At 43.8% G+C, this 26,250-nt stretch overlaps 1 protein-coding gene and 1 pseudogene across 1 annotated transcript in view; one reads left to right on the forward strand and one right to left on the reverse strand.

Moving 5' to 3' along the window:
• Nucleotides 1-325: 325 nt before the first annotated feature.
• Nucleotides 326-23,198, reverse strand: LOC101048823 (chromobox protein homolog 3 pseudogene; annotated as a pseudogene).
• Nucleotides 23,199-25,152: 1,954 nt separating this feature from the next.
• Nucleotides 25,153-26,250, forward strand: part of SMCHD1 (structural maintenance of chromosomes flexible hinge domain containing 1) — a 159,524-nt gene continuing 158,426 nt past the window's right edge. Inside the window, exon 1 of the mRNA XM_003924806.4 lies at nt 25,153-25,671. Coding sequence (XP_003924855.3) covers nt 25,486-25,671 — 186 coding nt within the window. The 5' untranslated portion in view covers nt 25,153-25,485. The remainder of the gene's footprint in view (nt 25,672-26,250) is intronic.

The following is a 26,250-nucleotide window of genomic DNA, read 5'->3' on the forward strand; positions in this document are numbered from 1 at the left end:
ACGGGTCCACCCTAGGGAACTTGAAAAGAGGATACAAACTACCTTGTAGACCAGTGTCCCGGTAGAGGGATGGAATGGTGGGGAAAATTACTCCCTTCTTATCTTTCAGCCTTAGAAGTAGAAAGAGAATCTATTCTCCACAAATTAGAGACTAAGTTAGTTGCCCAGGCTCTTAAGGGAAGTATCTTGTAGGCAAAGATAAAGAATGCAAAATTCTACCAACATACTGGGAGAGAAACGGAATGGTTGTAAATGGATTCCATAGGTATCTGACAGCTTTGGAGTAGGGAAGATGAGAGTAGATCTCTTGGAGAGAGTTGGTTTTCTAGGCACCAGGAGGGTCAAGGTCCAAGTTATTTGGATCCTTGAACAGGAATTTTAGATCTGCTCTCACACCCGCATCTTCATACCTCACATCCTGGCAGAGGGATACGGAGAAGTGAAACAGTTGGTTACTTGAAATTGTCCATTTAAAGGAGAGGGAGGAAAGATGTGGAATTGAGTCAGGCTAGAAACAAAACTAGCTGTGGGGGGCTGTGGAGGGCTGGGAAGGGCTGGGAAAGGCTGGCACGTCCAGCAAAAACCCCTGTTGTAGGGCGATAAGCAGGACAGACAAAAAAGTCGCCCTGTGGTGGATGCTCTCAATCTGTGAGAGGAGAGAAAGGAGTAACTGGATAACTGGGAGCCGCGAACAGTGTTATCTGGGTATTTTCCTGAAGGCGACCTCTATCCTGGGGCAGAGAAAAGGAACATGGGGAGTCCCGTCAAGTAGGTAAATGTGGCTCTTAGGGGAAGGGAGGGTCAGGAGGCTTCTATGGGGCAACCACGCTGAGAATTGAAAATGCCACCCGGAGCTAATAAAAGCCAGTTAAAGTTCACCCACCAAAGACAAGACCACAGGCCTTACCTACAGAAAATAGTCTCATTATTGTACTTGCTGTAGTGAGGAGGACTGGTCATGGTATATCTCAGAAACATGGAGCGGGGTGGGGGGGGGCTTCCCTGCCCCCTGACCCAAGACAGAGTCACTCTGTCATCCAAGCCAGAGTGCAGTGGCGCCATGTCAGCTCACTGCAACCTCCGCCTCCCAGGTTCAAGCAATTCTCCTGCCTCAGCCTCCTGAGTAGCTGGGATTACAGGTGCCTGCCACCATGCCCAGCTAATTTTTGTATTTTTAGTAGTGACAGGTTTCACCATGTTGGCCAGACTGGTCTCAATCTTCTGACCTCACGATCCACCCCTCGCGGCCTCCCAAAGTACTGGTATTACAGGCCTGAGCCACCGCACCCAGCCAGGGAGGGGCTTTTCTAAAATAGGGTTTGGCCTTTGTTCAGTGTTTCTAGGAAGGAATGGTTTTTTTTTTTTTTTTTTTTCCCCAACTACATTATAGCTTTAATTATGTTTGGTTAGAAACGTTCTGCTGGCCTTTCTGTGTCCTGTTGAAAACATTGTTTATCACAGCCTGACTGCTGGCAGAGTTCCTCAAGCCCTGATTAGAATTTAAGAGTCCTGTTTGGGGAAAGTAACTTGGCTGTGTAGAAGGCCGTAGAGAAAGCTCAGTAGGTCTGTAGTTCCAGAGGAGGACTTCGTGAAAATTTCAACCAGAGCAGAGGAAAATGGGGACTTGTATGGAGATAGGACGCTGCTCGGCCGCTGTGGAAAAATCTAAGGGGACCCCTCCCTCGGATATCCAGAAGCTGTTTCCTGCATTTCCACGGAGGCTCTACCCAGTGAGAAGATTTAAAGATGTGTGAGAGATGTAGGAACATAAGGAGAGAACAGCAAAATTTACGTGAAGTTTAAGATATTGTGTACTTCCCCTTCCTGTTGTGGCTGGCTCTGAGCTAGAACACCTTGAGGATTTGGCTTTGAGTTACAAGCAGCTTTTCTCTTAGACTAGCAAAGCTGGAGACAATACGCTAGCGTATACTTCCTTTGTTCCACAAAAGCAACGAGGTTGGACAGATTTGGTTTTGCACATTTAAGGCAAACGCATTCTCTAAAACAAAAAACGTTGACATAACGGGGATCTAAGAATCTGAAATGTTCAGTGAGACGTTGTACATTTGTGTGTGTATTTCTTTATTCTTTTTTGAGAAGGTTTTTTTTTTTTTTTTTTTTTTTTTAATTTACATCACCGGAACAAGAGGAGGGATACACCCAACAGCTGCAGAAGCAGGAAACATCGAATACAAAACTGAAGTACAAAACCACGAAAACAGAATGTTTTTATGTTTTGTGCATATTTTGTTCCTGCTAACTGTCTTGAAAAAGTCTGCACTTTCTATATATATGACTGGGAATGGGGAGGGCTTGGTTCTTTTTGTGCCACATATTCAGCATGATTTAGGCAGTTTTATCTCTCTGCAAATTTATTGTTTCCTTTGGAGAAGTATTCATTGTCCAGGTCACATCTCAGAAGTATCAGGAGTTATGTCCCACAGGACAGCAGGGGGCAATTATAGGAGTCAGATTCACATCAAGCTAGACTATTGTATGTGAGGAGGAACTGACCTAGGCTTGGCAAAGGTCAGCTTGAATTAACTTTGTGGGTTTTGTTTTCTTCCGTTTTTTGTCTTTTCTCCTGCCTCAGCCTCCCGAGTAGCTGAGATTACAGGTGCATGCCACCACGCCCAGCTAATTTTTGTATTTTTAGTAGAGACGGGGTTTCGCAGTGTTGGCCAGGATGGTTTCGAACTCCTGACCTCAAGTGATCTGCCCACCTCAGCCTCCCAAAGTTCTGAGATAACAGACATGAGCCACTGTGCCTGGCCTTAGATTGACTAAGGGACATTTAGAACTGAAAAATCGGATTTTGGGGAATGCGACAATTATAAAGTATCCTTAATTTTCATAATTCATAGTGGTCGTGGATGGCTAAATGACCTATGTGCTATATGAGCTGTGTATCTTGTGTGGAGATGCTGCATTCTAACTCTAAAACGGGCCAATTGCCTTACAAGGGGAGGATGAGTTATATACAGTTCCAGAGAACAGATTATTTCTCTTTTAAGAAAGTGAAACTTAGGTAAGAAATGGAAATTTAGTCTATAGGGATAACTTCTGTTTCTTTCTGGGCTCTGTCTTGGAACTATATTTGAAAAAAAGTGGAGACATTTGAGGATTTGAGGGCATTACTCACTGTTAGGGAAGGTGATCTCTGCCCATCCAGCCACAAGGACTACAACATGCAAATGAGTCAGATCTGTGTTGTAAATCAGACCATCTATATATTTTCTTTTCAAAACTAGATTATGGGCCGGTTGCCGTGGCTCATGCCTAACACTTTGGGAGACCTAAATGGGCAGATCACTTGAGTTCAGGAGTTTGAAACTAGCCTGGCTAACAGGGTAAAAACCCCTCTCTACTAAAAGTACAAAAACTAGCTGGGCATGGTGGCTTGCACCTGTAATCCCAGCTGCTCAGGAGGCTGAGGCAGGAGACTGGCAGGAGACTTGGGAGGCAGAGGTTGCAGTGAGTCAAGATCGCACCACTGCACACTCCAGCCTGAGCGACAGAGAAAAAGGGAGAGAGAGAGAGAGAGAGAGAGAGAGAGAGAGAGAGAGAGACTGTTTTTTAGAGCAGTTTTAGGTTCATGGCAAAATGGAAAGGAAGGTACAGAGAGTTCTCATTACCCCCTGCCCCCACACATGCCAGCTACCCGGTTTTCAACATTGCCCACCAGAGCAGTGCATGTGTCACAATTAGGGAATCTATGCAGACACATAATAACCACGAAAGTCTATAGTTTACGTAAGGGTTCACTCTTCGTGTTGCACATTCTGTGGGTTTGGACAAATGTGTAGTGACATGTATTCACCACTATGGTATCAGACAGAATAATTTCACTGCCCTAAAAATCCTCTGTGCTTTAGCCTGTTCATCCTTCCCTCTGCACAGCCCTTGGCAACCACTGATCATTTTCCTATCTCCATAGTTTTGCCTTTTCCAGAACTGTCATATACTTGACATCATTCAGTATGTAGCCTTTTCAGATTGGCTTCAATATATTCTTTTCTATATTCTGTCCCGTTTAGGTCAGTGTTTCTCAAAATGTGGTGTTTGAACTGTCTCCGCTAGAATCACACAGAAATAGTTAAACGTATCCATTCTCAGTCTTATATTTGACTAATTCAAAACATTAATATCTGGGTGTGGAACCAAGGAATTTACTTTTTTTTTTTTTTTTTTTTTGAGATGAAATCTCACCCTGTCACCAGGCTGGAGTGCAATGGTGGATCTCGGCTCACTGCAATCTCCACCTCCCAGGTTCAAGTGATTCTCCTGCCTCAGCCACATGAGTAGCTGGGATTACAGGCACACACTACCACACCTGGCTAATTTTTTGTATCTTTAGTACAGATGGGGTTTCACCATGTTGGTCAGGCTGGTCTTGAACTCCTGACCTCCAGTGATTCAGCTGCCTTGGCCTCCCAAAGTGCTGGGATTACAGGAGTGAGCCACCATACCCAGCCAGGAATTTGCATTTTAAACACACAGTGCAAGTTATTCTTATGCATACTATAGTCTGAACACCCAGCAAGGTCTCAACTATGCTGCCAGAAATTAAGGTGGGGAGTTGTGTTCATAAAAGCTGATAGTGGATGGGCTTGGTGGGTCACGCCTATAATCCCAGCACTTTGGGAGGCTCAGGTGAGTGGATCGCCTGAGGTCAGGAGTTTGAGACTAGCCTGGACAACGTGGCAAAAACCCATCTCTACAAAAAATACAAAAATTAACGACAAGTGGCACACACTTGTAGTTCCAGCTACTAGGGAGGCTGAGGTGAGAGGATCACCTGATCCCAGGGAGGTCGAGGCTGCAGTGAGCTATAATTGCACCACTGCACTCCAGCCTGGGTGACAGAGTGAGATCCTCTCCCACTCCTTCCCCTCACTCCACACCACAAAAAAGTAATAGAGTTTATGAAAAAGGAGCTGGCAGTAATAGCAAAAGAAAAAGATCCCAAAAGGAAGATCAGGGCTTCAAAGTCTAGCTATTCTACAGAGCCCATGTGTAAATTCCCCATCTATTGCCAATTGTGGAGTTTTAATTTGATTGATATTGCAGCAGCTAGTGATTTCCTGAAGATTTTGACTCTTTCTTTCTAGAGAAGCCTAGAAATACCTTATGTATTATTTGCCAGCAGATGAAGTCTGAGGTTTTTAACTTGGACTACTGTTAAATCCTTAAGAAAGTGATCTTCTTTGAGCTAAACAGTACCTTTCTGTAACCATTTGAATAGGATTTCCCTTGAGTTTCAGCTTACCTTCTCTAAGTACTGCAAAGATTCCTCATCAATATTTCATTTGGAACCCAAATAAAAGGTTAGAAATTACGGACCAGTCTGCTGTGTGACCTAATAAGGCTTCGACACCTGAGTGATGACACAGACTCATAGGAGCCCCAATAACAGTTTATACTTGCTATAACCCAAATGAAAGGTTAGAAATTACGGACCAGTCTGCTGTGTGATCTAATAAGGCCTGGACACCTGAGTGATGACACAGACTAATAGGAGCGCCCATAACAGTTTGTCACACATGCGTGCCATGAACACCTAACTCTATGCCTCTGTATGCTCAGTCCCTCCTTCCTTCTCTCCTTGCCTTCTCTCCATATGCCCAGGCCATTGATAATCTCCTATAGAAGCAAAACTCAGGTTTGTTCTGCTTCCAATATGATTGAGCACATCACATACTATAGTTAGAAACAAAATAAAACCACTTCACACTCTTAAGAAAGACTTAAAAGAATAGGGTCATCCTGACTTGTTCTGGTCTTCAAAATAATAGACCCTAGCCAGGCCCGGTGGCTCACACCTATAATCCCAGTACTTCGCGAGGTCAAGGCAGGCGGATCACCTGAAGTCAGGACTTTGAGACCAGCCTGGCCAACATGGTGGAGTCCTGTCTCTACTAAAAATGCAAAAATTAGTCAGGCGTGGTGGGGGGGGGCGCCTGTAATCCCAGCTACTTAGGAGGCTGAGGCAGGAGAATTACTTGAACCCAGGAGGTGGAGGTTACAGTGAGCCGAGATCCCACCACGGCACTCCAACCTGGGTGACAGAGCAAGACTCCATTTCAAAATAACAATAATGATCATAAACCCTTAAAAATTTGCAGTGAACCTGGATTCACTAAATAATACTATCCCTGACTTTTGCTATGCTGGTGTCTAAAGACAAGAACGATCTTTTTTTTTTTTTTTTTTTTTTTTTTTTTTCAATTTTTTGGAGATAGGGTCTTACTCTGTTGCTCAGGCTAGAATGCAGTGGCACAATCATGGTTCACCGCAGCCTCGACCACCTGGGCTCAAGTGATTCACCCACTTCAGTAGCTGGAACTACAGATACATGCCACCACACCTGGTTAATGTTTGTATTTTGTTACAGATATGGGGTTTTGCCATGTTGCCCAGGCTGGTCTCGAACTCCTAGGCTCAAATGATCCAGCCACTTTAGCCTCCCAAAGTGCTGGGATTACAGTTCTGAGCCACTGTGCCTGGCTAACATGAATGATATTTGCATATATGATACCTGTATGAGTAAGTGGCTTTTTTCCCTACCTTCAACAGGCTGATGTAAACTTAGTGCCCTGATAATTTTGCCTCTCTTTCTCTTTAAATAATTGTGTTTTGAATTTGCTGAGCCACTCTTTCTGGCTTCCTCAGAAAGAAGCCTGACACCCTTACATTAACGGCAAATAAAGTTTCTCTTTCCTTGTCGCTTTTTCTTCTGTTTTTGATTATCAGAGTGGAATTAGGCTTTTGAAAATAACACATATTTTTAAATTTACAAGTAAAAATTATATATATTTATTACATACAATAGGATGTTTCAAAATATATATACATACCATACTGGACTGGGTAAGTTGAGCTTATTAATATACTGTATTACCTTATATACTTATTATTTTCATGATGAGAATCTCTTTCCTCTTTTTTTTTTTTTTTTTTTTTTTTTTTTGAGACGGAGTTCTCTCTTGTTACCCAGGCTGGAGTGCAATGGCGCGATCTCGGCTCACCACAACCTCCGCCTCCTGGGTTCAGGCAATTCTCCTGCCTCAGCCTCCTCAGTAGCTGGGATTACAGGCACGTGCCACCATGCCCAGCTAATTTTTTGTATTTTTAGTAGAGACGGGGTTTCACCATGTTGACCAGGATGGTCTTGATCTCTCGACCTCATGATCCACCCCCCTCGGCCTCCCAAAGTGCTGGGATTACAGGCTTGAGCCACCGCGCCCGGCCTCTTTCCTTTTCTAAATGCAGAAGTCTCCTGAGGATCCCTGTGGCACTCTCTTCCCATCTTTTGTACTGTGCTCATCCCTTCTATTACAGTAATAGCACTTTTCTCCCCAGCTCAATGAAAGCATTATCATCTACCCAGTTGCCTAAATCCTGATCTTGGGAATCATCTGTGATTCCTACTTCTCCTTACCCTTTTTTTTGTTGTTGTAGTTGAGACAGAGTCTCACTCTGTTGACCAGGCTGGAGTGTAGTGGTGCAAATTTGTATCACTGCAATCTCCACCTCTCAGGTTCAAGCAATTCTCTGTTTCAGCCTCCCATGTAGCCAGGATTATAGGCACCCACCACCAGGCCTGGCTAATTTTTGTATTTTTAGTAAAAACGGTGTTTCACCATCTTGACCAGGCTGGTCTTGAACTCCTGACCTTGTGATCCACCCCCTTTGGACCCCCAAAGTGCTGGGATTACAGGCATGAGCCACTGTGCCTGGCCCTCTCCTCACTTTTTTATCCAGGATCTGTCAATATCATCCCTAAAAGTCTTTCACATCTGTTCATAATACAATCATGACCTCTTCTATTTCTTATACTATTATTTTTATTTTCTATTATTTTTACTTAAAATATATTTTCATTTATTTATATTTTTGTTAATTTACAAATAAAAATTGTATGTAGCCGGGCGCGGTGGCTCAAGCCTGTAATCCCAGCACTTTGGGAGGCTGCGGCGGGTGGATCACAAGGTCAAGAGATTGAAACCACCCCGGTCAACATGGTGAAACCCCGTCTCTACTAAAAATACAAAAAATTAGCTGGGCATGGTGGCACGTGCCTGTAATCCCAGCCACTCAGGAGGCTGAGGCAGGAGAATTGCCTGAACCCAGGAGGCAGAGGTTGTGGTGAGCCGAGATCGCGCCATTGGACTCCAGCCTGGGTAACGAGAGTGAAACTCCGTCTCAAAAAAAAAAAAAAAAAAAAAAAATTGTATATACTTACTGCATACAACTTAAATTAAATATATATGATTGTAAACATTCAATGTATAACACGTTTTGTAGCATGCATACATTGTGGAATGGCTAAGTCAAGCTAATTAGTTATCACATGTATTACCTCACATACTCTCATTTTTCAGGTGAGAACACTTAAAATCTATTCTCTTAGCAATTTTCAAGAATACAATACATTGTTGATAACTATAGTCACCATGTTGTACAATAGAGATCTCTTTTTTTTTAAGAAACAGGGTGTCACTCTGTCGTCCAGGCTGCAGTGCAGTGGCGTGATCATAGCTCACTATAGCCTCAAACTCCTGGACTCAAGCAATCCTCTGCCTGAGCCTCTTGAGTTCCAACAAAGTACAAAATCTTTAAGATGACTCCAGGGCCTTCCAGGATCCGTCTCCTTTATTCAGGAATAAATAGAATTTTAGAATCAAGGCTCTTGATCTGGGGACCATGGAACTTCAGGGACTTCCGAAAGTACAAACAATGCAAACTATGAATGTGTATGCAAAAGTTGATAGGTACACAGCTATGTCCACCATAAAGATGATAGATTACATTAGATTACCCAGGGGTAAGAATATCTGGAGAGCAGGTTGTATATAGTTTTACTAATTTTATACTTTTTTTTTTTGAGACAGAGTCTCGCTCTATCACCCAGGCTGGAGTGTAGTGGCACAATCTTGGCTCATTGCAACCTCCACCTCCCAGGCTCAAGTGATTCTCCTGCCTCAGCCTCCTGAGTAGCTGGGATTCAGGTGCACACCATCATGCCCAGCTAATTTTTGTATTTTTAGCAGAGATGGGGTTTCACCATGTTGGCCAGGCTGGTCTTGAACTCCTGACCTCAAGTGATTCACCCGCCTCAGCCTCCCAAAGTGCTGGGATTACACAGGCTTGATCGACCACACCCAGCCTATTTTAGACATTTGTATTGTTTCTATGTTCACTTTATTTATGGAATGGGAAATGCAATCCTATTTTTAGGGTTTGAGGTTTCTGAAGATCATTCTGGCTCGGGTATAGGTGAAGATGGGGTGGAGAGGGCAATGCAGGACAGGAAGCTCTTATTTGGGGGAAATAATGTTTCAATTGAGCCAGTTAGTTAAACTAAGGGTCTGAGGAGGTGATTGGTAGAGAAGAAAAGACCTGGGTAGGACCAAAGAAAGAGGAGAGAGAATCCTGTTGAAGGGAGGTACCGATGTCAGTACTTTAGGGAGGCTGGAGACCAGAGCAGAGTCTCCAGTCATTATTCCCTGGACCATTTGCTCTTTGGTTGGGGCCCTTTTTCTTGTACATCCCTGAAGCCCTAGTGCCTGGCCCACAGTAGGTTTTTGATGGACAAGTGCTAAATGAATTAATGAATAAATGAATGAATACTTCTAATAAAGTGTCACAGTTATTTCTGGTGTTGTGCCTTTTATTTTTTTTTAATCTATCTCTTTAATCTTGCGTGCAGTGTTCCCTGAATTGCCCTTTGTTGCACAGCAAGCTACAAAGCGATTAGGTGTGGCACTTGGGAGCACAGGTCCTCACTCCCAGCTCAATTTACTTGTCCCTAACACCATGTTTCCTCTTTAGTGCTGTGCAAATAAAAATATTATAACACACCCCTCCTCTGAGTGCTTCTTCTCTAGGCTTACAGACCACAGTTTCAGTTTCTTTTCTGATAATCAGTTTCATTTCTTCATAGCCACCCTCTTATTGGCAAGCACTACATTATTTTCTAGCAGCGTGTTCCAAATATTAAAATTCCTCATCCTTATATTTTAGGGAACTTTAATTATTTAAAATAGCATGAAAAATACCAACCACAGTACTTAATGTTTCTGGTAATAGATACCATCTGAGAAAAAGCTCAGTGTATTTACTGATAAAGCACTTTGTCTTCAATTCTAATTGACCAAAACAAGGTCTATTAAAACTGAAACTCAGAAAAAACTTAACTAATTTTACCCAAATTTCAAACAATACTAACAAACATTAGCATTTATTTTGAACTTGATTTATGGTCCTTACCACACTATGATAATTTTTTCAAAGCAATGATACATCTTAATATGTCAGCATTAAGTCCTATACATAGTTTCAGAGGATTTCAAGAAAAGTTGAGGATTTGTTGTGAACATATATAAAAGTTATAGAGAAAGCTGAATTAATGTAAAAATGGCTCAGTTCCTATTTTATGTACCCCAGATGAGGTTATTCATAATGTCCTGGCTTTGGAGCCAAATAAACTTAGATTTTATTATTATTATTTTATTTATTTATTTGTTCGTTTTGAGATGGAGTCTTGCTCTGTTGCCCAGGCTGGAGTGTAATGGTGTGATCTCGGCTCACTGCAACCTCCACCTCCCAGGCTCCAGTGATGCTCCTGCCTCAGCCCCGCAAGTAGCTGGGATTACAGTTGTGTGTCACCACGCCTGGCTAATTTTTCTATTTTTAGTAGAGATGGGGTTTCACCATATTGTCCAGGCTGGTCTCAAATTCCTGAGATCAAATGATCTGCCACCTCAGCCTCCCAAAGTGCTGGGATTCCAGGTGTTAGCCACCACACCCGGCGTGATAATTTGTCCTTTATATCCCAACGTCCTCACTTCCAAAACAGGAATGTTCATCTAACAATTCATTGAAATAAGTGCCTCACTCACTTAATGAATGACAGTTATTATTATCATCACATTCACAGTAGAATATCAGTCCTTAGTGGATAAATCAGGGTTTTTAGTTACAAGGAAAAGAAACCACTTATGGCTCCTTTAAAAGCAGAAATAGTATTTGTGGCTAGGAAATTGGGTAGCTTGTGGCTTTGCTGGGAGGTTAGCCAATCTGACTTGAAAGCTACATAGTCAGAAGTATAGCTAAAATCACAAACTGGTTCCATGGGGATACCATTGCTACCTGTCCCTTGCACAGCTAACACTATTCCACCCTAAGGGACATGTGCCTCCCTTTGCCTCTGCTGCTTCCCCTTTCATCTCTGATAGACTGAGCCTTGTTCTTGTGTATGCATTTCCACTGCAGGGGAGACCAGGAAAAGGAGCATCTGGCATCTCAGCCACACCTTCAGTGGGAGGTGGGCTCTGTCTTCCCCTTAGATTTACTTGATGGGGAATCCACCAAAACATAGGAAGGGACTGAGATGCTGGCTAGCCTAAATTTGCAAGTATACACAATACTTCCCCAGAGCCACAGATTTTGGAGACTGGCTTAACTACTCTCTTTTTCACATACCTTGCATTTGATCCATTAATGCATCTTATTATGCCATACCCACTTACAAAATTTTTTTATTGCTTCTGACTTCCAATAGCCATGCTTCTCAGTTTGAAGTAGAAGGGGGTTGAGGAAGTCACAGGATAAAGCCATACATTATTCTAGTACAGAGGGTCAATTTTACTTTTATAATTTGGGGCCAGGGGATAAGTTCCCAATTTTACTCATCTTGAAAAGTTTTGCCACACACATGTGTATATATATGCAAGCAAAATTAGCAGAATCATGTTTTCCTATTTAGTTCAGTTGGATGAAAGCCATGAAAAGCCAAGAAGGAGAAACTTTTTTTTTTTTTTTTTTTTTTTTAATGAGACGGAGTTTCGCTCTTGTTACCCAGGCTGGAGTGCAATGGCGCGATCTCGGCTCACCACAACCTCCGCCTCCTGGGCTCAGGCAATTCTCCTGCCTCAGCCTCCTAAGTAGCTGGGATTACAGGCACGCGCCACCACGCCCAGCTAGTTTTTTGTATTTTTAGTAGAGACGGGGTTTCACCATGTTGACCAGGATGGTCTCGATCTCTCGACCTCGTGATCCACCCACCTCGGCCTCCCAAAGTGCTGGGATTACAGGCTTGAGCCACCGCGCCCGGTGGAGAAACTTTTATGTAAGTAGTCATTGATTTTAAAAGTTGGCCCTTCTGTGTTGTTAGGGAACCTGGTCTATTAGTGCTGTAACTGAACTAGCATGCACAGGATAATTATGAACAGTATGAAATATCAAGGTTGTGGGATCTGATAATGAGCTTGATGTGGAAACAAACAGCAGCTTTCCAACCACAACTAAGCATTTGCTCAGCAATTTACAAAGCAATACTAGTCAATTTACAAAGCTTCTGTACTCAGATTTTTATTGAACCTCAGGTGCTGCTATTATGGAAACATAGTTGACCACAGTTCTAAGTGTCTCTTGTGTGAGAAAACACTGAGCAAAAAGAGGAGGAAATTATCAAAAGTGATACCTAAAAAACAACCACATAACTTTAAGGCAGCAATGGCATAAAAAACAAAGTGAAACCAAATACATGACACTCCTGAAAAGGAATAAGATGAGGTGGTTTGCTCCGGTAGATATCCAAATATAATAAAGCTAAAGTAATTAAGGAAGTGTAGTATTAGTAGAGAGGATAAATAATTGACCAACCAAACAGGCCAGACAATCCAGGAACAGAGGAATGCATTTATGGAAACTTGGTATGTAACAATAGGTTGCACATAATATAGCAGGGAAAACATAGGCTATTCAATAAATAATGTTTAGACAATTTGAAAAAAAATGAAATTGGAGCCCCTATTAGTATAATACATAAAAATCAACTTTGCACAATTTAAGGGCTGGTTTTATTTTTTTTGTTTGTTTGTTTGCTTTTGTTTTTTTTGGGACAGAGTGTGTCTCTGTTGCCCAGGCTACAGTACAGTGGCACAATCTCAGCTCACTGCAACCTCTGCCTCCCAGGTTCAAATGATTCTCCTACCTCAGCCTCTAGACTAGCTGGGACTACAGATGTGTGTCACCATGCCTGGCTAATTTTTGTATTTTTCGTACAAATGGGGTTTTGCCACGTTGGCCAGGATGGTCTCGAACTCCTGACCTCAGGTGATCTGCCTGCCTCAGCCTTCCAAACTGCTGGGATTACAGGCATGAGCCACCATGCCTGGAATTTAAATCTTCAAAAAAAAAATTTGAGGCCAGGCACGGTGGCTCATGCCTGTAATCTTAGCAGTTTGGGAGGCCAAGGTGGGTGGATCACCTGAGAAGTTCAACACCAGCCTGGCCAACATGGCAAAACCCCGTCTCTACTAAAAATATAAAAATTAGCCAGGCGTAGTGGTGGGTGCCTATAATTCCAGCTACTTGACAGGCTGAGGCAAGAGAATCACTTTAATCCGGGAGGTGGAGGTTGCAGTGAGTTGAGATCACACCACTGCACTCCAGCCTGGGCAACAAGAACAAAAACTCTGTCTCAAAATCAATAAATAAATAAATTAAATTAAATTAAATTTGAAAATGTCTTTGTAGTAGCAGAATTCTTGAAAAGAGACCAAAAAGTACAAATCATAATGGGAACAATTTGATAAGTTCAAACGTATGAAGACCAAGAACTACCATTCATTAAAAGATCTCACAAAGAAAGGGAAATTATAAATTACTAGCTGTGAAAAGATGTTAAATAGACATAACCAGAGAAATTTGAGTATCCACAATATATAAAGAACATTTAAAAAATCAACAAGAAAAAATCAAGTAATTTCATCAAAAAACCGGCACATTTAGCCAGATGTGGTGGTCCACACCTGTAGCCCCAGCTACTTGGGTGGCCAAGGTGAGAGAATACCTTGAGTCAGGAGCTGAGGCTACAGTGAGCCTGATTGTGCCACTGCATACCAGCCCAGGCAACAGCAAGACCCTGTGTGGGAAAAAAAAGAAAAGAAAAAGAAAAAAGGCACAAGCCATGAATAATCATTTCACAGAAGAGGAAACACAATTAGGAAATAAACATATGAAAATGTGCACAATTTCTTTTTTTGTTTCTTTGTTTTGTTTTTCTTTTTGAGACAGAGTCTTGTTCAGTCATCCAGGCTGGAATGTAATAGTGTAACCTTGGGTCACTGCAACCTCCACCTCCCAGACTAAAGCAATTTTCATGCCTCAGCCTCCCAAGTAGCTGAGATTACAGGCAGGGGCCAGCATACTGGCTAATTTTTTGAATTTTTTTTTTTTTTTTTTTTTTTTTTTTTTTTTTTTTTTGAGACGGAGTTTCGCTCTTGTTACCCAGGCTGGAGTGCAATGGCACGATCTCGGCTCACCGCAACCTCCACCTCCTGGGTTCAGGCAATTCTCCTGCCTCAGCCTCCTGAGTAGCTGGGATTACAGGCACGAGCCACCATGTCCAGCTAATTTTTTGTATTTTTAGTAGAGACGGGGTTTCACCATGTTGACCAGGATGGTCTCGATCTCTCGACCTCGTGATCCACCCGCCTCGGCCTCCCAAAGTGCTGGGATTACAGGCTTGAGCCACCGCGCCCGGCCTAATTTTTTGAATTTTTAAAAGAGACAGGGTTTTGCCAGGCTGGCTAGGCTGGTCTCGATTCCTGATCTCAGTTGACTGCCTGCCCCAGCCTCACAAAGTGCTGAGATTAAAGGTGTGATCCACCGTGCCCATCCTCAATCTTATTTATAATGAGGTAGGTGCAAATTACAACCACAATGAGATACTATTTCACATCTACCAGACTGACAAAAATTTTCAAAATAAAACACTCCTAAGTATTGACAAGGCAGTGGGACAGCAGCTCTACTATACTGCCAGAAAATAATTTGGCATTATCAGGTAAGTGTGTAAACTAGGCATATTCTATGACACTTGATATATAACCTATGCAATATTATATCCACTGGATAAAAACATCAGAATACAACAGACACATACTCATAGAAGCTTGATTTCTAACAAGCAAAAGACAGACAAAGAAACCAAAGACCTGGAAATAATTTAAATGTTCATTGATAGGAGAATGGAAAAACTGGTGTACTCATATCAAGAAATACTATATAGCAGTAAAACGAGAATTAAAAAATTAGCTACAGTAACTTGCATCAACATTATTGAATTTTGCAGATATGATGACCAAAAAAACGAGCAGAAGAATGTATATATGTATATACAGTTCAAAAACTCAAAAACTAAATAATCTATTACAAACAGAAGGAAAACAAATACCTACAAATTTCAGAGTAGAGATTACTTCAGTAGTAGGGAGATGTCATTCTGGAAGAGGCTTACTGGGGTCTTTAAAGTATCAGTAATGCTCTTTTTAAAGTTAATGGTAGCTACAGATGTGTTTATGTTTTCACAGACATTTAGATTACATATACTCTTCTGTATGTATGAAATATTTCGTGATATAAATATGAAAGTGTAGAAACAAACTGAACAAGAAAATGTAAAGTGTTTGTAGAGGTACTAGCAGTTTAACAACTCAGTAAATTCTAAGTACCATTTTTTTTTCTTTTTTTTTTTTTTAATTGCATTTTAGGTTTTGGGGTACATGTGATGAACATGCAAGATTGTTGCATAGGTACACACTTGGCAGTGTGGTTTGCTGCCTTCCGTCCCCTCACCTGTATCTGTCGTTTCTCCCCATGCTATCTCTTCCCACCTCCCCACCCCCCCGCCCCTCCCCCATTTCCCCCCAATGGACCCCAGTGTGTAGTGCTCCCCTCCCTGTGACCATGTGTTCTCATTGTTCAACACCCACCTATGAGTGAGAATATACGGTGTTTGATTTTCTGTTCTTGTGTCAGTTTGCTGAGAATTATGGTTTCCAGGTTCATCCATGTCCCTACAAAGGACGTGAACTCATCGTTTTTGATGGCTGCGTAATATTCCATGGTGTATATGTACCACATTTTCCCTATCCAGTCTATCATCGTTGGGCATTTGGGTTGGTTCCAGGTCTTTGCTATTGTAAACAGTGCTGTAATGAACATTCGTGTGCACGTGTCCTTGTAGTAGAATGATTTATAATCCTTTGGATATATACCCAGTAATGGGATTGCTGGGTCAAATGGGATTTCTATTTTTAGGTCCTTGAGGAAATTTTTCATATATAAGGAAAAAATCACCTACATGGATTTTTGAAGGAAAAATAATCAGTGCTTTACAATCAAAATAAAAGCATAATCAAACAGGTAAAGAAAAACATTTTAAGATGTTTCATTCAAAGTCATTTCCTTAAATGACATGGAAGTTAAAGCTAATGTATTAGGAGAAAGATGGTAAAGGCCTATGTGGCTAGAGATATATTTTTGAGATTTTAACATATTTTAACATTGTTTTTCTTCTTTCATTTTTCCCTTAACCCACCATCCACCAACTCCCCACCCTAATTCAAGAAAATAGCAGGCTCAGCCAGGCACCGTGGCTCCCACCTGTAATCCCAGCACTTTGGGAGGCCGAGGCAGGTGGTTTACCTGAGATCAGGAGTTTGAGACCAGCCTGATCAACATGGTGAATAACCATCTCCGCTAAAAATACAAAATTAGCCAGGTGTGGTGGTGCATGCCTGTAATCTCAGCTACTCGGGAGACTGAGGCAGGAGGATCACCTGAACCCAGAAAGCGGAGGTTGCAGTGAGCCAAGATCACACCACTGCACTCCAGCCTGGGCAACAAGAGTGAAACTCCATCTCAAAGAAAGAAAGAGAGAAAGAGAGAGGGAAAGAAAGAAAAAAAGAAAGAGAAAGAGAAAGAGAAAAAAAGAAAAGAGAGAAAAAAGCGAATAGCAGGGTCTTTGCTTTCTTGCTCCAGAACTTTGTCAGTGTTATTTTAGTGGCCCCAAAAAAACCATGCCTCCCATATTCCTGCCCTGTGCAGTCCCTTCTGCTTCAATTTGAGATGGCTTCATGACCTGCTTTAAATAAGAGTATGACAGAAATCACGCTGTTTTAGTTTGAGTCCTAAACCTTAAGAAGGCCTACATGCTTCCACTTTGTCCTCTGGAGGAAGCCAGCTACCATGTAAGAGGTCTGACTACCCTGGAACCACTTCTCTGTAACAATCTCAGCCTAACCAGGAGGGGAGGCATGAGAAAGAGACCCAAGGCCCCTGGCCAACAGCCCCAGCAGAGTTCCCAGCCAACAGCTAGCACCAAGTTGCCAGGCTGTCTCAAAAGTGACTCCTCTAACCTTCAACTGCCCAGACTGACAGCATGGGAAGCAAGGCAGGTTCCCTGAAACCCTGCCCAAGCTGCATAATTGTGGTTTCTTGAAGCCATTAGGTTTTGAGGTCCATTATTACATAGAAATTCATAATGAAAACAGGGTGGAAAGTACAAATGATACTTCCAGCAGGGACTTTTTTTTTTCAAAAAGCCTAAACTCTAAGGAGAATGCAGAGGATTCTAAAGAGAGGATAAAAACAAGAAAAAGAATTTTTCTTTATTTTTTTTGAAACAGAGTCTCGCTCTGTCACCCAGGCTGGAGTCCAGTGGTGTGGTCTCGGCTCACTGCAACCTCCACCTCCTGCCTCAGCCTCTTGAGTAGTGGGGACTACAGGTGAGTAGCTGGGACTACAGGTGAGTAACACCAAGCCTGGCTAATTTTTTATTTTTAGTAGAGACAGAGTTTCTCCATGGTGACCAGGTTGGTCTTGAACTCCTGATCTCAAGTGATCCACATGCCTTAGCCTCCCAAAGTGCTGGGATTACAGGCGTGAACCACCATGCCCCACCAAGAAACACAGGCATTGACAGAGTGCCTTGAAGGAAGAGGAAAGGCGAAGGATTTTATCCAGATTAAAAAAGAGATTCCCTGTAGCCTGGTAAAATGGCATGATTCCCCCTCCCACAAATAGCTATATGTACATATAGGCAAATGGGATTTTTAAAAACCCTTGCAAATGGCTCCCATGTCCCAAGCAGCACAAAGGCAGCAGGAAGACGCTAGATCTAAAGAGGCCGCATAGACATGGATGAGCCTCTACCCCTACCACCCAGAGCGTCGAACTTGTTAAAACTAGGAATGAGGGCTGGGCGCGGTGGCTCAAGCTTGTAATCCCAGCACTTTGGGAGGCCGAGGCGGGTGGATCATGAGATCGAGAGATCGAAACCATCCTGGTCAACATGGTGAAACCCCGTCTCTACTAAAAATACAAAAAATTAGCTGGGCATGGTGGCGCGTGCCTGTAATCCCAGCTACTCAGGAGGCTGAGGCAGGAGAATTGCCTGAACCCAGGAGGCGGAGGTTGCGGTGAGCCGAGATCGCGCCATTGCACTGCAGCCTGGGTAACAAGAGCGAAACTCCATCTCAAAAAAAAAAAAAAAAAAAAAAAAACTAGGAATGAGGCTGGGCACAGCAGCTCATGCCTGTAATCCCAACATTTGGGGAGGCTGAGGCAGGAAGCTCGTTTGAGCTCAGGAGTTCAAGACCAGCCTAGGCAACATGGGAAAAACCTGTCTTTAAAAAAATACAAAAATTAGCTGGGCATGGTGGTGGGTGACTGCAGTCCCAGCTACTTAGGAGGCTGAAGTGGGAGGATGGTTTGAGTCCAGGAGGTAGAGGCTGCAGTAAGCTGAGATCGTTAACACTGCACTCTAGCCTGAGAGACAGAGTGAGACTCTGTCTCAAAAACAAAAATAAACAAACAAAAACTATGAATGAAGGAACTCCAAAATGTTCTCTACCAGTTTGGTAGATTTGGGGCTCAAAGTCACAAATTATATTGCAGAAAGTATTTTAACTTAGCTCGTCGTGGTGGTGCACACCTATAAGCTTAGCTGCTCAGGAGACTGAGGTAGAAGAATCATTTGAACTCGGGGAACAGGGACTCCAATGAGCTGAGATCAGGCTCAGCACTCCAGCCTGGGTGAAAGAGTGAGACTCTATCTCAAAAATAAAAATAAAAATGTGATACAAGCAGAGTTTCCATAAGCACTTGCACACTGGAGCCTTTTCTTTTGGAAGACTGTGACAAGAAAGAAACCAAGCCCTGCTATTAGAGATGCCTACTAGAGGAAAATTGAGGTGCTCCAACAACAGCCTCAGCTACCTGCCAGCCATGTGAGTGAGGCCATTGTGAGCCATCCAGCCTTGGCGAAGCTACAAGATGACTGCAGCTGTTTAACTGATTTCAAGTAAGACTAGCAGAAGATCCATTCAGCTGATCTTAGCCCAAATTGTCAATCATGAGCAAATAAATGATTCTTATTTAAGCCACTAAGTCATTTATTTTTAAAAATGTAAAGCTACTTATTGATTGCTATCTAGCAGTATCTACAAGAAAGTAAGCAGTATACACTCGGGTAACATTACTATAGTGTTATTGTTTTTCCTGGCTTCTTCTGAACCAGTAAGCTAAATACAGAAATGATTGAGCCTACATGTAATGAATGGGTTGAGGTAAAGGAAAAGCAAGCAAATCAAGAGTTTACACTGCAATTGTTCACCCATGTATGCCAGCAATCTTAAACAGCAACATCTCTAACCATCGATTTATTTTCATGAGCAAAGACATTCTATGAATTATGACTTTTTAGCCAATACAGGATAAGAATTTCAACTTTTTGTAAAGAAGTGGCTCTTTAGAAGGAATCTTTAAATGCCCACTTAGCTAAGCCTTGCTTGGCTAATTAAAAGATACCAGTATTGGGCAGGGAGTGGTGGTTCATGTCTGCAATCCCAGCACTTTGGGCGGCTAAGGTGGGAGGATCACTGAAGACCAAGAGTTCAAGATCAGCTTGGAAAAGAAAGCAGGATCCTGTCTCTACAAATAAAATTTAAAATTAGATGGGTGCGGTGACGTATGTCTGTAGTCTTGGCTACTTGGGAGGCTGAGGCAGAAAGATTGCTTGAACCCAGGAGTTCAAGGCTGCAGTGAGCTATAATTATACCACTGCACACCAGCCTTGGAAACATAGCAACACCCTGTCAAAAAAAAAAAAAAAAAGAAGCCGCCACATCAGTATCTGTCTGGTTTCCTCATCTGAGTAGGGAGATTATTGGTGATAAAATTATTTCTTCTTTTATGCCGGGCGCGGTGGCTCAAGCCTGTAATCCCAGCACTTTGGGAGGCCGAGGCAGGTGGATCACTAGGTTGAGAGATCGAGACCATCCTGGTCAACATGGTGAAACCCTGTCTCTACTAAAAATACAAAAAATTAGCTGGGCATGGTGGCACATGCCTGTAATCCCAGCTACTGAGGAGGCTGAGGCAGGAGAATTGCCTGAACCCAGGAGGCGGAGGTTGCGGTGAGCCGAGACCGCGCCATTGCACTCCAGCCTGGGTAACGAGCGAAACTCCGTCTCAAAAAAAAAAAAAATAATAATTATTATTATTATTATTTCTTCTTTTAGAAGATTTTGCAAATAAACTGTTGCATTTATATGACTACAGCTATAGACATTACGGATTCTGATTTGGCTTTTTTTGTTTTTGAGACAGAGACTCACTCTGTCACCCAGGCTGGAGTGCAGTGGCATGATCTCAGCTCACTGCAACCTCCACCTCCTGGGTTCAAGCAATTCACTTGCCTCAGCCTCCTAAGTAGCTGGGATTACAGGCACATGCCACCACACCCGGCTAATCTTTGTATTTTTAGTAGAGACAGGGTTTCACCACGTTGGCCAGGCAAGTCTCAAACTCCTGACCTCGTGATCCGCTGCCTCAGCCTCCTAAAGTGCTGGGATTAGAGGTGTGAGCCACCGCACCCAGCCCCCTTTTTTTTGAGACAGAATTTTGCTTTTGTTGCCTAGGCTGGAGTGCAATGGCTTTATCTTGGCTCACTGCAACCTCCGTCTCCCAATTCAAGCAATTCTCCTGCTCAGCCTCCCAAGTAGCCACCACACCCGGCTAATTTTGTATTTTTAGTAGAGACAGGATTTCTCCATGTTGGTCAAGCTGGTATTGAAATCCTGACCTCAGGTGATCCGCCCACTTGGCCTCCCAAAGGGCTGGGATTACAGGCGTGAACCACTGTGCCAGGTCCTGATTTGGCTTCTTTAAATTGTTCAATTTAAATTGTTTACATTGTTTTCAACTTGGCCAACTAACTACAAATTATTTAATTTGAAAAACTGTGGCTTTAGGAAAAATTGTAACTTTAGGTAATCTATTTCTTGGGCTGCTTAAAATGATGGCATTCCAGAAAAAACTTGAATTTACCCATGATTGTGAAATGCTCTCTTTGTCTTAGTTCATGTAAAAAACAAAAACACACCAACTATGTAAGTATGTATTTACATACACACACACACACACACACACACAAACAGAATAGCCTTAGGCATTATAGATTAAACACAAGTTATGATTGAGTAATGATTATGGAAAATGTTCCCAACATTTAGAAAAGCTGTTCCCCAACGCAGAGGAAATAATATACCATGGAATCAAATATTCTTTTCTGGTAAAGGAAGCAGCTATAGAAAGCTTTTTCTACTTGTTCAAAAGTAATCAGTGCTATTGATGAAAAAAACCCTACAAATCCCCAAAACAAACCAACCCCCAAAACTCTCTTAAGTAGAAAATAGATTTCATTAGAAAACAGCTGGCCAGGAAGGGTGGCTTATGTCTGCGTCCCAGCACTTTGGGAAGGCGAGGCAGGAGGATCACTTGAGCCCAGAAGTTTGGGTAACGTAGTGAGACTTTGTCTCTTTTTTTTTTTTTTTAAAAACGGAATATTTCACACTAATAAGAAAATCAAGACCTAGGTTTTACTTACATACATACACACACACACACACACACACACACACACAATATCATTAAATGGCAGTATACTGTAGTGCAACAATTTTTGAGTTTCATCTTCTGGACAGGAATGCTAAGTTATTCTCTCTTCATAAAGAGAATTTGCAATTGAGGACACTTCATGATTGCCTCTTTGCCAGCACTAAGTTGGCCTCATCTGAATCTTTCCATTCCATTAGAAACATTAATTATTCACTGCAATCTGTGGCACCAATTCTTTGCTTAGGAGCAAGACTTCCCGCAAAGTCTTCTGGTTTCTCAGTAACATCCCTTTCATTTGCTGTCATCAGATTCATTATCAGATAAAGATTTTCTTTTTGTACTATCTTTTCCCTAACCAGGTTTTTGAGGATTAAGAAACAGTTCAATTAACTCAGGAAAATCTAAGTTTTATTCAGGTTCTCAATTATTGTCAGCAAGTGTAAATCCTTTCCACATCAGGGAATATTCCACTTTCCCATTCACTACACCTTGACGTAGTACTTTTTCCACCACGAAATCCTCAGGCTCTGTGTCATCAACTTTTTTACCCTATTACGTTTTTTGCCCCCACCCCCGTTTTGTGTGTGTGTGTGTGTGTGTGTGTGTGTGTGTGTGTGTGTGAACAGTTCCCCTTTGTATCCTCTGGTTCCCCATCCCTGGATTCTATCAACCGGAGGATAGAACATATTTTAAAATCACAATAAAACAACAAAAATAATACAAATGAAAGAACAATACAGTATAACAACTATTTACATAGCTTTTACATTGTATTAGGTATTATAAGTAATCTAGACACAATTTAAAGTATGCAGGAGGACGTGTGTAGGTTGTATGCAAAGACTTCGCCCTTTTATATGAGGGACTTGAGCAGCCTTGGATTTTGGTATCCATGAGAGTCCTGGCCCAGAAACCAATTTCTCAAGGATACCAAAGGACGACTATAGTTTTACTGGAAGCCATTTTTAAATTGTAGACTTGAAGAGCTATTGTTCACCAGCTCTGAGCTGCACCTGGTTTGGGTCTGTGGCATCTCAAGTGCTGCCTGACTCAAGCTTGAGCTACATCCAAGGAGGAAGGGAATGAGGAGCTTCTTCAGGGGCCACTAAGTTTGGGAGAAATTTGTATGTAGCAATAAATAACTGATACAAGGCCACTTAAATATTTTACTCTATAGTAAGACAGCTATGAAAATACAAATTTAGAGTCAATTGAGAACTAATTAAGGAACTGGGCCATTTCAAACGCTTTTATTTACTTGTGATGAAAATTTAAAAAACAAACTCATCTTTCTTTGATGAAAATTTTTTTTGATATTCTGAGCACAAAAGTGATGCCATACTGCCATTAAGAAACTGATTCAGATTCGACCTCTCAACAAGATAGACAACAGCGTTCCCAAAAAGAGCTGCCCATAATACTGCAGTACACTTCTCTGGCATCATTAAAAAAAATAAATAAATAAAATCTTAGAGATTATCCTGAAATCTCTTCTAAAGACAAGAAAGAGTTTGTGCCGAGCTTGGTGGCTGACGCCTGTAATCCCAGCACTTGGGAGGCCGAGGTGGGCAGATCCCGAGGTTAGGAGTTCAAGACCAGCCTGGCCAACAGGGAGAAACCCCGTCTGTACCAAAAATACAAAAATTAGCCCGGTGTGGTGGTGGGCGCCTCTAGTCCCAGCTGCTCGGGAGGCTGAGGCAGGAGAATCACTTGAATCCGGGAAGGTGGAGGTTGCATTGATCCAGCCTGGGTAACACTCCCTCTCAAAAAAAAAAAAAAAAAAAAAAAAAGAGTTGTGTAAAATTTGGTATTACAGAGAAATGAGAAATCTCTCTGATGACGAACCTCCAGCTCTAATCTCAATTTGCTGAAGTAGAGAGGCAAGTCATCTTATCTATTAACTAAGAATTAGAAAAACAATTTGTGCTTTTCCTGAGCCAGTTAACTCAAACACCGCTATATAAAGGCATATGAAACGGTCACATGAATTTGAAAGGTAAATAAAACATCAGACTTGAAAGAAATCCCATTAGAATCAGGGGTTACTTTTCTTTTTCTGTCTTCTCTTCTTCCTCCTCCACCTCTACCTTAAGGAACATGAACGGCATTTGGCCACAATATATGTCTTTCCAATTTTCTTTTCCACCATCTACCGCTCCGTTCTCCCCACTTCCAGTCAAACAATTGATGTTCCCCAAACACACCTTCACAATTTCGTTCCAGTTGGTGTCTACCTCTAGCACAGGTGTAGCCAATTATACACACATTCCCCACAATCTTGAAACATCTTTATATCAACAAGCAAATGTAGGTTTCTAACTTAACCCTAACTTTGTAAGTCTATCCACATAAGGTTTTAGCAAACCTAGTAAAATAGAAAACGCACTATTATCCAAACTTATATTTTGAGATTTGAAGAACTTCTCTATCTGCTACCTTTGGTTTTCTGAATTTACGCATCACTCTCAAGTATACAATATTCACGATTTCTAAGAGCTGTAGAGTAAACCTCGTCCTCTAACAACGGCATTTTATTTGCTGAGTTAGGGCACTACCTAACCACGGTAAGGATAGTTAACGTCGCCCGGTAATGATGATTAAAGGCTTTCGCTTAAAACTTATCAGGCCATAAGAATTTTGCGAACATCTAATGTAACCCTAGTAACTCTAGCGTGGGCTAATTCTTCACAATTTACAGGCACGTGGAAGACCGCGAAGCGCAGGTAGTGAGAAAACTGGGGCGCTGGAGTCACCCCCGCACCCCGAATGCCGTCGGCGCTCAAGGGCCCGCAGCCGGCGCTCTAGGGTCCATGAGAACGTCACAGAGTGCCCTTCTAACGTTCCCACGGCCCAGCCTTCTCTCGGGGGGCCCACGCTGGAGCCTACCCAGAACTACTAGGAAACGAGGAGGAAAAAGGGGCGCCGGCTCTTGTAGCGCCTATTTTCTCGACATAGGATCCACGTGCTCGCTTCGGTGGACTCTACCCGGCGAGAACCGCGGGCCTGAAGCTTCCCGCCGTCGCGCCCACGCGACCCAGCCGCAGAGCGCTCAGCGAGCTGGTGCGGCGCTGCGAGTTCGACACCTAGAGGCTCGGTCGGGATCACGGCGAGGCCGGAAGGCGGCGGGGCCCTTTCCGCCAAGAGAACACAGCTCTTCGGGAGATTCCCCCGCAGCCCCCTAGCCTTCCTTTCCCGCCACAGCCTCTGAAGACGACCCGCAGGGCGCAGGCGCTAGAAAGGACTCAGCCTCCCACTCCGCCAAGGCAAAAGGGGCGGGCCCCGCGCGCTAGGCGAAGCCCCGCCCCTGCCCGCGCGGCCTGCTGGATTCGCCCCGCCCCCTCGCCGCCACCGGCCACCCGTCTGCGTCCTGCGCCACAGTCTCGGCGGCGGCGCCGGTCGCGGGTCGCGTTGTGAGGCTCGCGTGGGCGGCGATAGGCGCTGGGCCCAGGCCCGGGCCCGGTGAGGAGCGCGCCGCGCGTCCCCTTCTCCTCCGGAGTGGCGGGCCGCGGAAGTGACGTGGTGCACGGGCAGGAGCGCGTTTGAATCGGTTCCCGGGTGATCCTTGCGCCTGCCGCGGCTCGGCCGCTACCGCGGAGGCGCAACTGCACAGCGCCGGGCCGAGCCCTCGAGCCGCCCGGGGGCTGGAGCTGAAGGCTCCGCGCGGAGCGTGCACCTCAGCCCTGAGCCCCACGGCGGCCGGCGCCTCTGTCTTTTCTCCTTCTCCCCAATATGGCAGCGGCGGACGGCGGCGGGCCCGGCGGGGCCTCTGTGGGGACAGTGGAGGATGGAAGAGGCGTGGGCCACAGAACGGTGTACTTGTTTGACCGGCGCGAAAAGGAGTCTGAGCTCGGGGACCGGCCTCTGCAGGTCGGGGAGCGCTCGGACTACGCGGGATTCCGTGCCACTGTGTGTCAGGTATGCGAGGGGGCGAGGGAGGGATGCGCGGTAGACTTGGGGATGGGAGGGTGACGGGAAACCCAACTTGTTCCCCAAGGGCAATAAACCTGTCACCCGGTCCTGGTCCCGCAGCCTTGGCTGCTCCCTCCCCCGTGCCCCGCCATGCCTGTGACCTGGTGGCTGGACGCCTCGGGCGGGCCCTGGCCCGGGCCTCGGAGTGCAAAGCCGCCTCCTCTGCGGTCCTCCCTCTGCCCCCGCGGTCCTCGCCGTGACTCCGCGATCCTCCCTCTGCCTCCGCGATCCTCCCTCTGCCTCCGCGGTCCTCCCTCTGCCTCCGCGATCCTCCCTCTGCGGTCCTCCTGCCTCCGCTCCTTTTACGAAAGATCTTGACGTCCTGGGTTGAGACCTCAGCGTTTGTTGGCCCTGGGCGAGCTGAGCCCGATTGCGGCCCTGCAGTTATAGGGAAAGCCGCTGGTGTCTCTTTACTTTGTAACTTTTTTTAAACAAGAGAACGGAGATAACACCCTGGGGCTCTGTTGTGAGTGTTGCGACGGCGAGAAGTTGTGAAATTCCAGGGGTCGATCTCTCCCAGGTTCA

The sequence above is a fragment of the Saimiri boliviensis genome, chromosome 13 (assembly GCF_048565385.1).
Source record: "Saimiri boliviensis isolate mSaiBol1 chromosome 13, mSaiBol1.pri, whole genome shotgun sequence".
Classification (NCBI taxonomy): Eukaryota; Metazoa; Chordata; class Mammalia; order Primates; family Cebidae; genus Saimiri; species Saimiri boliviensis.